The sequence below is a fragment of the Geotrypetes seraphini genome, chromosome 5, assembly GCF_902459505.1.
Source record: "Geotrypetes seraphini chromosome 5, aGeoSer1.1, whole genome shotgun sequence".
In the NCBI taxonomy this organism is placed as follows: domain Eukaryota; kingdom Metazoa; phylum Chordata; class Amphibia; order Gymnophiona; family Dermophiidae; genus Geotrypetes; species Geotrypetes seraphini.
Genome location: NC_047088.1, coordinates 262109908 through 262125270, shown reverse-complemented (window position 1 = coordinate 262125270; position 15363 = coordinate 262109908). Strand labels below are relative to the sequence as shown.

General features: G+C 46.5%; 1 protein-coding gene across 2 annotated transcripts in view; it reads left to right on the top strand.

Annotated features, from left to right (window-relative positions):
* Nucleotides 1–14133, top strand: part of LOC117360756 (keratin, type I cytoskeletal 18-like) — a 35192-nt gene extending 21059 nt beyond the window's left edge. Inside the window, exons 4-8 of one of the 2 annotated variants that reach the window (XM_033945064.1) lie at nucleotides 3018–3182; nucleotides 3593–3718; nucleotides 8178–8398; nucleotides 8902–8930; nucleotides 13853–14133. In XM_033945064.1, coding sequence (XP_033800955.1) covers nucleotides 3018–3182; nucleotides 3593–3718; nucleotides 8178–8398; nucleotides 8902–8930; nucleotides 13853–13950 — 639 coding nt within the window. In that variant the 3' untranslated portion in view covers nucleotides 13951–14133. The remainder of the gene's footprint in view (nucleotides 1–3017; nucleotides 3183–3592; nucleotides 3719–8177; nucleotides 8399–8901; nucleotides 8931–13852) is intronic. The other variant, XM_033945065.1, reaches the window with a different exon arrangement.
* Nucleotides 14134–15363: the final 1230 nt, after the last annotated feature.

Below are 15363 nucleotides of genomic sequence, written 5' to 3'. Positions count from 1 at the left end.
TAATTTTACAGGCCTTAGGCATAGCGGGTCCGCCCATCCCCACTAATTCTAAAGCCTGATTAGCCCAGGTGCCTACGAGCCTGGGCCAATCACACCTTAGGGTTAGGGGGGATGGGCGGATCCGCTATGCCTAAGGCTTGATTGGTTCAGGCTTCTAGAGCCTGGGCCAATCAGGCCTTAGACTTAGCGGGGATGGGCCGGGAAGGGGCGAGCCTGTCTCATTTTGACGAGGCGGGCCTGTCGGCTGGACGGCAGCAAGACCCATCCAGCCGGCCAACATTTAAAGGTTAGTTGGGGGGGAGGTTAGGGGAGTCATCAGGGGGGGGGTCGTTAGCATGGGGGATCCGGAGGAGTTCTGGCTTTCTGGCAAGAGGGGTTGGGCACCCTCCTGCCGCTGATTGAGAGTTTGGGGGGGGTGTTCCGGCAGGAGAGGTTTGGCACCCTCCAGCCGGCGATCTAGAGTTTCAGGGGGCGGTTTTCCAGCAGGAGGGGTTCGGCACCCTCCTGCCAGTGATTGGACAGGTGTCCGCGGCCGCTATACTTATTGCGGCAGGGAGATCCCTTGCTGCGATAAGTATAGCGGCCGCATTTTGCTGGCCTACATTTTAAGTGTCTCTTCCTCTACTAGGGAGAAGCTTAGGGCCACCTAGGTTCGCCTAAGGCCCTTAGGTGAGCTTAAGCATCTTGCGGGTCTCCCTAGGCTCCTGGAGGCGCCTTCAATATAGGTGGCCTGCCTGGGGAGCATTTTTTTTTAAACGTGCATCCCGATTGGCTGATTAGACAGCTGTAGGACGCCTACAGCTGTCTAAAATCGGGACGGCACTTTGCAGAATCAGGGCCAAAGTGTGTCTGAATTCAAGAAAGTTTGGGATAAGTACATGGATCTCAAAGGGAGAGGACGGGATAGTAGATGGCATGGATAGGCAGACTAGATAAGCCATAAGGCCTTCATTTTTCTCTGTTTCAATGAGAAGGGCAGAACGAAAGAGACTGCAATTCTGTTTCTAACCTGAAACATTAACCCCCTCTTCTATTAAATTGCGCTAGCAGTTTTTAGCGCAGAGAGCCGCGCTGAATGGCCTGCGCTGCTCCCAACACTCAGTTTCGTAAAGGAGGCCTAACTTTATTTCCACTGTCATTAAATGGCTGTCAGGCTCTTGTGTTGAGAGGAAGTTGCCTTCCAGGATAAGCTGATCTGCCTCTTAGGAATCTGGCTGCCGCCATCCCATTCTTAGTTGTGTCTTGCATTTCTGGTTTCGTACTTCCTGTTTTCTGATTCGCTCAGCAGGGACCAGCCCAGGGCAGGCATGAGCATTTCTTTCTTTTCTTTTTCAGGCTTTATTGCTGTCACACGAAACACAGGGACAATCAGGCATTCAAATGGTTTGGTAGGCTTGAGCATTTCTCCTCTGGCTCTGGGCTTTTTTTTCCTGATGCTTTGGTGTTGGCCAATGGTGCATTTAATTCCTTGGGGAGGAGGGGGGAATGATATATTGCTACTATTGGAGTTTCTGCCAGGTACTTGTGGCCTGGATTGGCCATTGTTGGAGGTGGAATACTAGGCTAGATGCCGGGGCAGACTGACAGGCACCTGACAGGTATCCCCCCTCCCCCAATATCTGTTTCTGTAGTAGAAGGCAGTAACAGTAGTTCCAGCAGCAATCTGCCACCCACCTCACTGCCTTATTTCTGCTGCATCCTGCCCTTGCCAAAGTAGGAAGTTATGTCAAAAAGGGACAGAAGAAGTTGAGAGCAGGCTGTGAGCTTGGCAGTAGACATATATATTTCCACTAGTATTTTAGCCCGTTACATTAATGGGTGCTAGAATATATGTCTGTGTGTCTTTATTTCTGTCTCTCTCTCCCTCCCACTGTCTGTCTCTCTCCCTGGCCCCCTTTGTCTGTCTGTCTTTCTGTGTCTCTCCCTGCCCCTGTGTCTTTCTTCTTTTCTTTCTATCTATCTGTGTCTCTCTCTGCCTCCTATGCAGCACCATTTCTCTCCCACCACCTATGCAGCAGCAGCGTTTCCACTACCCCCCCTTTCCCTTCCCGCGGTCTGGCTGGCTCCCTTAGTCCCTTACCGCCCCCCCCTTTCCTTCTCGCGGTCCCGACAAACCTTCAGATTCCAGCAGCGTCTGCAGCACTCTACACACGCTGCTTCGGGGCCTTCTACTGCCCAGCAAATCAGGGCAGTAGAAGGCCCCGAAGCAGCGTGTGTAGAGTGCTGCAGACGCTGCTTGAATCAGAAGGTTTCAGGATCCGCAGCCCTTGCCGGACCCGAAGCAAGCTCTGGGGGTTTTTAAGTCCGTTGGGGGAGGAGAGGAGAGCAGCTCCTCTCCCTTCCAGCTCCGTGCTTCTTGGCTTTATCATTCAGACGGCAAGAGCTGCGGCGGCCAACAGGCTCCGCGCTGCCACGCCCAGGCGCACTCCTACCTGTGGGTCCCTACAGCGCACGGAAAACAGGAGCATGCAGCTGGGCTTTATTATATTAGATTCCCAACTTCATATCAACAATTTCGACGTGCCTTAAAAACGTATCTCTTCAGGGAACACTTTGGAAGTTAGAAATCGGATGTCTATTCATTTGTATTACTAGTCTTTGTAAACCGCATAGAACTTAATGGTATTTGCAGTATACAAGTGAGTTTTATGTTATGTTATGTTATGTTATGTTATGGAAGGGGTGCAGCATGGAAACTATCTGTCCTGACCTGGAAAAGGAGCAATACTCTTACCACCAGGCAGACCGGATGAGCCAGCTGGTCTCCGGCTGTTGTCTGATCTATTACTATAACCACTGCTGGCTCTGATAGAAACTGTGCAAACGGATGCCTTTGGGACACTGCCAGAGTCAGGTTTAGATGTCTGTTTAAATGTACAGCGCTGCGTCCGCCTTTCGGCTCTACAGAAATAACAAGCAGTGGTAGTGGTGTTTGCAAATGGTTAACATTATGGGGGTGATCTCAGCGCATGAAACCTGTTGCCACACTCACGTTCTCTTTCCCTGTTTTTGCACAGGAAGTGGAAGCGCTCAAGGATATGATCGCCAATAACCATGTCAAGGTGGAGGTCGATGCTCCCAAGAAACAGGATCTCAACGAGTCTGTTGCGCAGGTCCGCAGGCAGTATGAGAACATGGCAGAACAGAACCGCACTGATGCTGAAAACTGGTACAAGAACAAGGTGAGGCGGAGCGGCTCCTACCCTTTCGGCATCGTCACTCACGTTGACCCTTGGGTGGCATGTCGTGCTGCACATTTCATAATTTTTATCCAGGTGGACTTCGGAATATATGTTCAATATAGTTTTGGTCTTGGCAAATCACGTGATGGCGCCTCTGGGTTTGATAAACATTTAGATAAGGTCCTAGAGGAAAAGTACATAGTCTGCTATTGCCATTGCTTGTCCCTGGGATCAGTAGCATGGAATCTTCTGCCAGATTATTCTTATATTCTCCTCTTCATTAGAAACCTTTCTATTTCCCATGTTGGCATTATGACTAATGAATGAGACTGTTCTGGTTGTCCTCCTTACTGGGCTTGTGTCTCTTGTACGAATGATGACAGATGTTCCCTTTAATTTGTGTTCCTCAGTTTGATAACATGACCCAAGAGGCAAATGTGAATACCCAGGCCCTGGAGCAGGCGAAGAGCGAGATGACAGAGCTTCGTCGGCAGCTGCAGAACTTGGAGATCGAACGGCAAACTCTTCAGAAAACGGTATTATCCTACCCCCATTAATAGCTCAAAGTCACATGAGGTACTTCTGATATTTTAGTTAACATGGGGGGGGGAGGCATTTTATTGAAGTAGTAATATTTGTTTACTACAGTGAAAATGTGTAAAATTGTTTCCAAACAAGGAAGTCATTAGAAGCGAAAATGGCGACAATAGATGGCAAAATGATGGCCTCCATTGTCATGAGAAACACAATGTAGAAATGTTGCTGTTGGTTTCAACTCGATTGTGTATTTCACGTTGATGAACTATCCTACTAATATTGGTTCTACGACCCTTTCTAGTAAAGCTGTTTCATTGTATCGCTTCAGTCATGTCCTACCCTGAGTTACTCTAATGCCAAGGACCGTGGGGAAGAGGTCGGAGACAGGAAGCCTATTGAATGGGGTTATAGAAAGGGAGGGAGGTTTACAAACAGCCCCATAGTGTGACATCAATTTTGTTTTAATGTAGAACATTTAGAGCATCTAAGCTAGGGGAGTATGTCTGGTGGTATCATTTTATTATTATTTTTTAAATGATTACATTTATTTGAAATTTAAAAATAGGACGTCTGTCAGTCTTAAGGAAGCCTAATCCTTAATGGAATGAACTACCTGACTCCATTAGGCTTTTAGCCCAGATGCAATTATTCGTAAATTCCTGAAAACTTTGTTGTTCTCACAATTTTTAAATGGTTTAACTACAAAATGATAATATTATAGTTATTTTTCCTATGTTTTTCTTATGTACGTTGGTTTTAATTAGTTCTTCCTTCTCCTATGTTTTCTGCTATGTTTGCTAGTCTTAATTATATGTGAATCGAGTCGAGCTCCACTGGGAGATGACCCGGTATATAAACCAAAGATTAGATTAGATTTGTAAAAAGACCTTAAATAATCCTCACAGGGCAGAGTTCTAGGTGGGTTAAAAATAGCATATACGTTATATAGAGCTTATGGGGCTCATTTTCAAAAAAGAAAGACATCCAAAAACTAGCCTAAAGTGGCACTTGGCCATCTTACTGGACAAGACGTCCAAGTAGTCATCTTCAAAACCCACTTTCTAGACACCTTACTGGACATTTTGTCTGCAGTGGCTTAGCTCTTGGCTGTCTCACATCCATAACCAAACATTTACCAAGAGGTCCAGGATGCCATTTAACCGTTTGGAGCTAGACCTGTCTTAAAAATGAATAAGGGCCAAAAAGGTACCCAAACTGACCAGATGACGACTAGAGGGATGAAGGCATGAGCTCCGCACACTCTCTCGGTGGTCACTGATCCCCTCCCACCCCCCAAAGATTTGAATGAAACAATACATACCTAGTATGGGAAATCCTAGTACAGCAGCAAGCAGGTGTCTGGAGTAATGAGGGGGGGTCCCAGACCTACCGTATTTGCCGGCGTATAAGACGACTTTTCAGTACCTTAAAATCCTCCCCAAAGTCGGGGGTCGTCTTATACGCCGGGTACTGTTTACATGCCCTTACTTTACATGCCCTAACATCTCCTTCCTTACCTCCTTACGGTGCTTACAGTACTAGTAAACCTGCCGGGACATCAGCGGGGCCATGGCGGGACATCAGTGTGACAAGGGTGCCAGCTCCTTCATCCTGCGCAGCGGGAAGCAGCGGCGCTCTGGCCCCACCCCTTTTCTCTTGACTACGTCTCTCGCACATGCGGCCGTGTGTGGAGTCTAGCCCTTAAGGAAGTTGCGGGGGCGAACAGGAGGCTTTTGAAGGCTTTTAAAGGGAAACTGTCATGCCAGCAAACTTGCTAGGGACTTGCCCGGCACTTGCTCTCTCCCTCTATGTGTTATCTTCCTTCTATCATTGACAGTTTCAGTTTGGTTAACAGTTTAGAAAACAAATAGCATGGCAGCTCCCATGGGTTTATTGTTCTATTCAGCTTTAGTGAATTAATTAAAATTGTTGAAATAAATTCTGATGTTCTTTTAAGTTTTATTTGTTGTGCAGAAGGTGTGCGGAAGAAGGGGTAGTCTTATATGGCGAGTATATAACAAACTCTATATTTTAACTGTAAAAGTTGGGGGGTCGTCTTATACGCCCAGTCGTCTTATACGCCGGCAAATACAGTATATCCCACTCTAGCCGCTATATTTATGGTAGAGAGTGTGAGCCTACTCTACTGCCTTTAGGTGACACCTGCAGCCATAAGGGCTTTTGGGGTGGTAGACAGGCGAGTATAGTAGGTTTTGGAGGGGCTCATCATACATTATGGTGAGATGTACTTCTAGCACCCTTTAGGTGAAGTTTACATCCGTTCTCTCTAAAGTGCTCCACCGCTTTGCTGGCATGTCTGTTTGGCTAGTCCATTAAAATTGCTGGCCCCTCCTACATGCCAATGGCTTGTTTTGGACGTGTTTCATCTGGACATCCATTTTTAGAAAATGGCCAAAAAAAGATAGACCTCTTGTGGTTTTGAGAAGGACATTTTCTCTACTGGATTGTTGAATGTCTTTCCAAAAATCATCCAAACTCAGACTTAAACATTTAGGGTTTCGTAATCTAAAAACCGGCCTAAATCAGCACTTAGACGATCCAGTGAGACAAGTCGTCCAAGTACCGATAATCGAACCGGGTTTTAGACGTATCTAGAAATGACTTAGGCCATCACGGTGCTGCAGTGGGCATTTTAGGAGTAGTGGTGGGATTTTAGGAGGATGGGATTTGGGCGGGACATGGGCCGTCCTAGACTTAGTCGTACAGCGAGCCCACGGATTTAAAGCTGGCACTGCACTGCGGCATGCAGTGCCGCTTTAAAACCACGGGCTTGCACTGCAGGGAAGGGCGGCAGAGAGCACGAGAGTCGGGGCGAACAGGCAGGAGAGATTGGGTCAGAGCAGGGCAGCATTCAGGCCGGTTCCGCAACCCCTCAGGTTCATTGGAAATCTCCAGTGCGGGGAAGGGTAGGAGAGTCTGGGCAGACAGTCAGGGGGTTTGGGTTCGGGGCAGGCAGGTAAGTGCGTTTGGGGCAGCAGGAGATCGGGGCTGACAGCGCAGAGAGCAGGGCTACAGAAGGCAGGGCAGTCGCAAAGGGCTTCAGCGACTGGTCCTCAGCAGTCGCTTTTTTTTGATTGGCCAGCCCAGTCAGTGTTGCAGGATTTTGTCTAGTGAATTGTGCCCCTGCCTACTTTGCATGCCGTTGCCCTCATTTGCATGTGTGGATCGGAGGATGGTCGGCAGAGAGGTAAGTAAATCGGGCTGGGGTCGCAAACCGATTGGTACACGATCGGTTTGCTTTGTGAATCTAGCCCAAAGTACAGACCCCTACACACTCCCCCAGTGATCACTGACACCCCCCCTCCACTGCCATAAAAATCGTAATAACAACTTTACATATCTGCCTCCAGAACATTAGAACCTGGCAGCCTGGCATAGGAAAGCCTAGTAGAGCTGCACAGAGGTGGCTTAAGTGGTCTTGGGGGTGGGTTAGTGAACCATGGAGAGGAGGACCCAGGCCCATAAGCCACTCTAACCACTGCGTGCGTGGTGAAACATGTGCACCTCCCCAAACCCTTATGTACTGCCATATAAGTGGCACCTACATCTATAAGGGCTATTGGGGTGGTAGACAGGTGGGTCTAGTCAGTTCTGGGGGGTAACTATAACCTATAAGGTTGTTGTGGTGAGATGTTTCTGTGGCACCCTTTTTGTGAAGTTCACGGCAGCGCCCTGTAAGGTACCCCACTACTCTGGTGCAATGTTTGGGTGTCCAGTCTATCACTTTGCTGACCCCACCCACATCCAAAAGGTCTTTTTCTAGGCATTTTTGACTTGGATGAATTTTGGGATGAAAATGGGGTATAAAGATGGACGACTTAGCGGCCTGGACGATCAGACGGCTGGAAATACAGTTAGACGATTTTCAAAAATAAAAATATGTTGGACATATTTTTTGAAAATGGACCTTTTCCCATGTCCGACTTAGGCCCACAACGGATTCGGACGTATCTTTTGATTATGCCCCTCCACAGATCCAGTTCAATAAACCTTTTAAACTGTTTCTTAAAAGCCCACAAATTGGACTCATCTCTAAGGTCCAATAATGGAAAACGTTCTGGCTCTGGTAATTTAACCCAACTGTGGCACAAGAAGGAACAGCTGCCAAGTTTTTATTCTGAGAGTGAAGTTGTCCAACAGGTTGATAAAGAGTAATCGGTGACATCAAATACCTCTAGTAGCCAAAAATCCATTTTGAATGTGGAGAGAGAACTCAGTTTTGAAAGTAAAGGGCATAGCAAGAGGTGTTTTCCTTGGCAATCCATCTGTGTGCCCCTCTGCTAAGCCCTCTAGCTGCCTCTGGCAGAAAAGGGCATCCAAATGTCCAGTCTTATGTAGGTAACATTCATATGAACCTCACACATGCTCAGACTTAAACTGTGTTTAGGGACCAGGATGCTGAAATGTGACTCACCTTGCACTAATTATCCTCCTTAGGTGGATTCTCTGGAGAACACATTGAGAGAGACGGAGAACCACTATGGGAACGACTTGGCTAATCTGAATCGCATCCTGAGCAAGCTGCAGGACGACTTGGCGGCCTGCCGTGCCGACATTGAACGCCAGGTGCAGGACTATGAGGCCCTCCTGAACCTGAAGTCCAAGTTGGAGGATGAAATCAACCACTACCACCGGCTTCTGGAGGGAGCATCGGAAAGGTGAGCCATTGTTCTCCTCTACCTTCCTGAGAAGTCTTTCCTACGTGATTGCTGTAGCATCACGTAGTGTTTCTCGTTACGTTTACAGCCAGCCGCCACTGTAGAAGGGCTGTGCAAACAATGCAGGTCTGGAGGGTTGTACAAATTGCTCTCAGCCCATGGTCACCTCTCTGGTGGTGATGGAGGTGACAGGGTACCAATGGGCAAGTCATATAGGGTGCAATGATGATTCTGGATGGTTCTAGCTCTACAGGCTTCTCGGAAACTTCTCTTCTGAGTGGGCTGGCCCTCGCTGGAACTTGCTTAAGTCAGTACTGTGCATGTAGTTGTATCTTGTATGGCTCCCTTTCCATATTGTAGCATTTGGTGGGCCTCTACTGGTGAATTGCGGTACTTAACAGCTCTGTTATCTGCAAGCAAATGTCCTTCAGAGGCAGAAAGTCAGGGTTAGGATGGGCTTTAGGCAAGATACCCAAAAACTCCTGCCCTGTTTTGTGTTTCAGAGCGGAGCCAAAGCCTCCAGCAGCAACAGGTAAGTTAAACTGCTCAAATGTAGCTGAGGGCAGAGATTTCCAAATTAAGGCCCAGGGGCTGGATGTAGACCTTACAACCAAAGCTTCTAGTCTTCCTTGCTTTGCTGTTCCCATGTCAGATTTGGCCCCCAGAGCAAGGTTCTTTTGTTTTGCTCACTCATGCTTTCCATCCTATCTCGAACTTGGGAGAGAGTTTGAGTTTGGTGATTTCAACCAAGACACCCAGCCAAAGTCGCTATAATTCTTCTCTCTTTGGCCAACTATTTATTCAATTTTCTATACTGGTCTCCCCAATGGTTTACATGGATTTATGCAGGTACTCTAGCATTTTCCTCTGTCTGTTACGGTGTCTAATGTACCTGGGGCAATTAAGTGACTTGCCCAGGGTCACAAGGAGCAGCGTGGGTTTGAACCCACAACCTCAGGATGCTTTAACTACTGCGCCACTCTAGAAATCAAAATGTAGTAAAAGTGAGCTAAATCTAGGACAATCCAGCCATTGTGACATCACTGATGAGGCTGGCTCTTATTGGTGGAATGAGGCATTATGATGTCACAATAGCAGCTCTGGTTATCAGAGGGTGAAACTTTTCACACTATTTATTCATTACATTTTCTAGACTGTTTTTCCCAGGGAAGCTCAGAATGGTTTACATTAATTTATTCAGGTACTCAAGCATTTTCCTTGTCTGTCCAGGTGAGCTCACCATCTATCTAATGTACCTGGGGGGGAGATTAAGTGACTTTCCCAGGAGCAGTGTGGGTTTGAACCCACAACCTCAGGGTGCTGAGGCTGGAGCTTTAACCACTGCACCACACTCTCCCCATACTACTTAGACCACTGTTCCGGGCCGAGGGGAGGAAGAGGATAACAGCCCAAGGAGCATGCCAAAGCCAGGAATAGCCACTGCCTCTTGAACCCAAGACTGCTAAACTTGCCAAAAGTGCATCCAAAAGTGCAAATTCCAAGGGAACCTTTTACCCAGAGGATTTACATCAATGAAGCAAACCTCTAAGGCAAGGATGTCAAAGTCCCTCCTCGAGGGCCAGAATCCAGTCGGGTTTCAGGATTTCCCCAATGAATATGCATGAGATCTATTTGCAAGCACTGCTTTCATTGTATACAAATAGATCTCATGCATATTCATTGGGGAAAACCTGACTGAATTGTGGCCCTTCAGGACCGACATTTGACACCTCTGCACTATATGGTGGAGAATATTCCATTGTAGCATAAACGCAGAATATCACAATTCACTCCCTACACCAGGGGTGTCAAAGTCCCTCCTTACTGGCTGAAGCTGATGCTTACCAAGCTACGACATTACTGCACCTAAGCTTTCCAAATTTCACCGAGGACGTTTTTTGTTTTACCTCTAATATGTAAAATTGCAACGCGGCTGAGGCAGAAGAGAAAATGCATCTACTGGTTTAGCTACTGCCTCTTGCTAACAGTTGTTACTAGCTTATCTAAGAAGGGGTGCTGAAAAGTTCTCAGCCCAACCAACTTCTGAAATTTGGAGTTATTTTGCAAAGTGCCAATTTGAAGAATCATAATGCTATGTTTTGACATTGTTTCAGATCATTAATTGAACCATGTCAATGAAAAGTGTGGAGTTTTCAAGAGTGGAAGTCCAAGCCATCATGAAGTTCCTATTAGAGAATGACACGGTGACAAAATTCATCACCGTTCCCGTCCCCGCGGAAAATAAACCCATGTCATTTTCTAGTGTCTATTTCAACCTCGGTCCTTCTACACCAGCATTCTTCAAAGCAAAGCTTGCGGATCAGTGGTTGTGGCCATTCATACTCTGATTCTTACGTGAGCCAAGGATAATGAAGCCATTGTGACATCACTGATGTGATTGGCTCTTACGCACTGGTGGAATGAGGCATTATGACATCACAATATCTGCTCTGGATACCAGAGACTGTCATTCTGTAGTGTCTGTTTCAACCTCGGGCCTTCTACACCAGCATTCTTCAAAGCAAAGCTTGAGGGTCAGTGGTTGTGACCAGTCATAATCTGATTCTTCCCTCTCTCCTTAAAGAATGACATGAAGATGGTTTCCCACGGTTACGGGAACGGTGATGAATTTTGTCACCGTGTCATTCTCTAGTTCCTATCCCTGCAGAAGAAAACTCCAAAGAAAATCCATGAATGCATGATGCAAACATTGAGTGACAAATGCCCATCGCTCTCCATAGTGAAGAAGTGATGTGCAAATTTTCAGCATGGAGATTTTGAGAGCGAAAATGTATCTAGGTCAGGGAGTTCTCATACTGTGTCCATAGCCTGATTTTAAAATCAAATAAATTTTTTTTTTTTTGGGGGGGTGCTTCTTTTTGGATAGAGAGACACCAACGTGTTCACATGCAGTTTACAGAGCTTTGCAAGTATGACATTGTCCCCTGATGAAGGTGATGGTATTGCCGAAATTCAGATCCTACTCTGGACTAGAGGCATGAACTTGGGAGAGAGGATGGAGGAAGAGAGGGAAAGAGGTGGGGGAGGGAGTGTGTTTTTGGATACAAGGCATGAACTTGGGAGAGAGGATGGAGGAAGGGAGGGAAAGAGATGAGGGAAAGAGGTGGGGGAGGGAGTGCGTTTTTGGACACAAGGCATGAACTTAGGAGAGAGGATGAAGGGAGGGAAAGAGGGGGGAGGGAGTACGTTTTTGGATACAAGGCGTGAACTTGGGAGAGAGGATGGAGGAAGGGAGGGAAAGAGGTGGGGAGGGAGTGCGTTTTTGGACACAGAAGGCATGAACTTGGGAGAGAGGAAGGGAGGGAAAGAGATGCTGAGGTGGGGGAGGGAGTGAGGTACAGATGAGAGGGAGAAATATTGTGGTGGAAAGGGAACAGTGGGAAAGATCAAAATGGATGCAAGAGGGAGGAACGTTGGACATAGTGGTGAAGGGAATGGAGGGAGAGATGTGGCATGGTGCTGGAGAGGAGTGATAGAGGGAGGAATGTTGGGCTTGGGACTGGTGAAAGATGAGAAAGGGATAAATGCTGGACCATGGTAGGAGGAACCAATGGACAGCAACAGAAGAATTTACAGAAGATGGGAAAGCGGAAAAAAGAAACTGGGACCAACTTTATGGAAAAATAAGTCTCTAGACAACAACGGTGAAAAACGGAATTTATTGACTAAACTATGTTAGCTTTGGGAAATGTATATAGCAGATGTCTTTGTATTGTGTTCAAAAGAAAAGGCAATGCATTTCTAGTTTTATTTCTACAGTGCTGAAGTACTTGCTGACCCTTGCTGTGACTGGTGGGGAGCCCCAAGCACCACCAGCAGAGGACCTCCTCTAGAGACGGCCAGAACTCCCCTTCACCAAGCACAGCAATCGCTGGCAGCATCCATGAGCCACTGAAGTGCCAGCATCTGTGACTCAGGGACGCTACTGCTGCCTGTCAAGCTTGGCAAAAGGGACCCCCGGCCAACTGCAAAGGAAATCCTCAGCTGACAGCTTGGGGGTTTTCATCAGCTGAGTATTTATATTTTATATTTACATTAGAGGCTTTGGTAGAAACCCATTTCCAAAGTATGTATTCTTCCCAATTAATATTTCCAAATTAATAGTCTCTTTGCTTATTTGTAAATGGGTCTCTACCAGAACCTTTAATTCCGTAGCATAATTAAATGAAATAACTATTTCTGAAGTTTATAGGGACGGGCAGGGACAGAGAGATTCCTCATGGGGATGGGTGGGATTTCTGTCCCCACGCAACTCTCTAGTCGGGACCTCGTCGTTTGTTTTCGGAACTTTACTTGTTATGAAACTTTGATACAAACTGTAAATAAAGGCTCAGTGTCCACAGGCTGGATGTGACATCGCCAGTGCCTCTCTTTGTCGATTTTGCCTTGCATCGAGGCCTGGTACCTTCTTTCCCCTTCCCCATAACCTGATTTTGGCAGATCGCCGAATATCGGCTAAAACAGATATCCAGGGAACGTTTGGTGTATATGAGCAGCTGGCTAGGCAGAAGCTGTCAATCAAGTGGATGCCTAAATATTTGAATGCTGATGAGAAATGACGTTGAGTGAACACTTCAAAGTTGATTTTGCAGCATTTTCAGCGAGCTGGTGCCAACTTTTTGGAACAACTAGTTACTGTTGAGACAAAACAATAGTCCATGCAATGGTGGCACTTAAGTTCTCCAAGGCCAAGGAAATTCAAGAGCCAAAAGTCAGCAGGAAAGGTCATGGCCACCGTTTTTGGGATCAGGAAAGAGTTGTCATGACTATCTTCCAAGGGGCCAAGCAGTTGATGCAAAGTACTACTGTGACTTGCTGTGCCGATTAAAGGAGGCATTGATAGAAAAAAGGAGAGGGAAGCTGGGGAAAGGAGGTTTTTTTTTTTTTTGCCAGACCATGCTCAAAAGACTGGCAAAAAAGATGGATGTTTTGACACAGTGCATAGACCATCCATCCTACTCACCAGATTTTGCTCCAACTGATTATTTTCTGTTTCCAAAGCTTAAAAAGTTTGAAAGGGTGACAATTTTCAAGTAATTTGGAGGTGATCGCAGCAGCACAGTATTTCAGTGAACAAACACGAGTATTTTTTTGGGGAAGAGTTACAGAAATTTCAGACACAATGTGCCAAGTGTGATGAACATAGGGGTGAATATGTGGAATAACTTGTACGTTTCATAGCTTCACATCATTCCCTTCTTGGTTAGAAACATACAGTATGACGGCAGAAAAGGGCCGGTGGCCCAACAAGTCTGCCCACTCCAGAACCCTCCCTCCTTTGAGAATCCATCTTTTAAGTAAAACTCTGTAGCAACCCCACCTGTTTGTCTGGTTGGGCTGAGAACTTTTCGACACCCCATTGTAGGTTGACATGGACATACACTCTTTCTAACGTCTAATCTGTGGCCTAATACTATAACCCATCTTTTGCAGGACCAGTCAGGCAGACAGTTAAAAAAATGACAGTAACCACCCAGGAGACTGTGAATGGCCAAGTCGTGACATCCAAGTCCCAGGAAGTGATTGAATAAAGGGACCTCAAAGCTGACATCCTGGACCCCCCCAGTATCACTACACCTTTCGTGAACTTCTGATCTAACGCCCATGTGTGGTATTTTTTAATCTTGACAAAATCACTACTAATTTTTTACAGATTTAGCACTGCCAATATATTGTTGTTGTTTTTTTTCTTCAAATAAAATGTCTGAAATGTTTTGTCTGTCTTTTCCCACCCCCATTACAGCTGATTTAAGGCCCATGAGTATTTTTTTATTTTTTTTAAGGAAAAGGAAAGAAGGCGAGAGTTTTTCATTAGAAACTTATTGCATGTACGCAGTACATGAGAGAATTCGCCGTTTGCCTGCAAGTAGAATTCTGACCGAGAAGTATCAGTGTAGATCTCCTTTCCGGAGCCACACTTCCCCCCACTGCAGCTGAAAGCATGTGTGATGTTGCTTACTGAGAGACTGCCCCCCACCCCTTCCATCAATGACACAACCTTGGGCAAATCATTTTTCACCTCCTGGCTTCCAACACTCTTTGGGGACAGAGGCCTTAACTTTCTGAAGTACCTCATACTAGGAAATACTGGCAGTACACTTTTCCCTCCCTATTTGCACTTTCAGCAATCGCGGTTTCGATTATTCACGGTTTTTAGCTTGCTGGCTCCTCTCCCCCAAATTACATCAGCTTGCATAGAGGAATCGCTGATTCCAAGCGTTTACAGAGAAAATTGCCGATTCCCGGCACTTTCTTCACCGTGTTTTGCCTCTCCTTCAGGAACAGGCCAGGTCTCCCACCATGTTATTCGCGGTTTCACCATATTCACGATGGCTTTTAATAGAAAACAGCGAATAACATATGAAAAAGTTATTTGCGGTTTTTCTGTATTCGCAGGTCTGTTAATCCCCTATTACAGCGAATACGGAGGAAGAAGTGTACTTACTGTTGGAGGTAAAAGCATGCAGTCACACAAGAGATCTCTATAATATATACCTTGTTTCCCTGAAAATAAGACACTGTCTTATATTAATTTTGGGCCCAAAAAAGGCACTAGGTCTTATTTTCGGGTAGGTCTTTTTTTTCACATACAATGATCATCTCTCCCTTCCTCTCCTCCACCCCAATTCTTTCTATTTCCTTTCTCTCCCCCCACATGTGCAGCATCTTTCCTCCCCACTCACCCATCCCCTTGTGCAGTATCTTTCTATCCCTCCCTCCCATCCCTTGTGCAACAGAACCCTTGCAGCTTCTATCCCTCCCTCCCATCCCTCCCCTGCGAGACTGAAATACCTTGTAACAAATGCAACATCGGCAGCAATCTAGACTGGCTGCTTTGCGGCCCTCTCTCGCCTGGGCGTTCCTCTGCCGCATCATTGATGTCAGCGGCAATGCAGCACACGAACGCCCCGAGAGAAAGCCACGAAGCAGCCTGCCTAGATTGC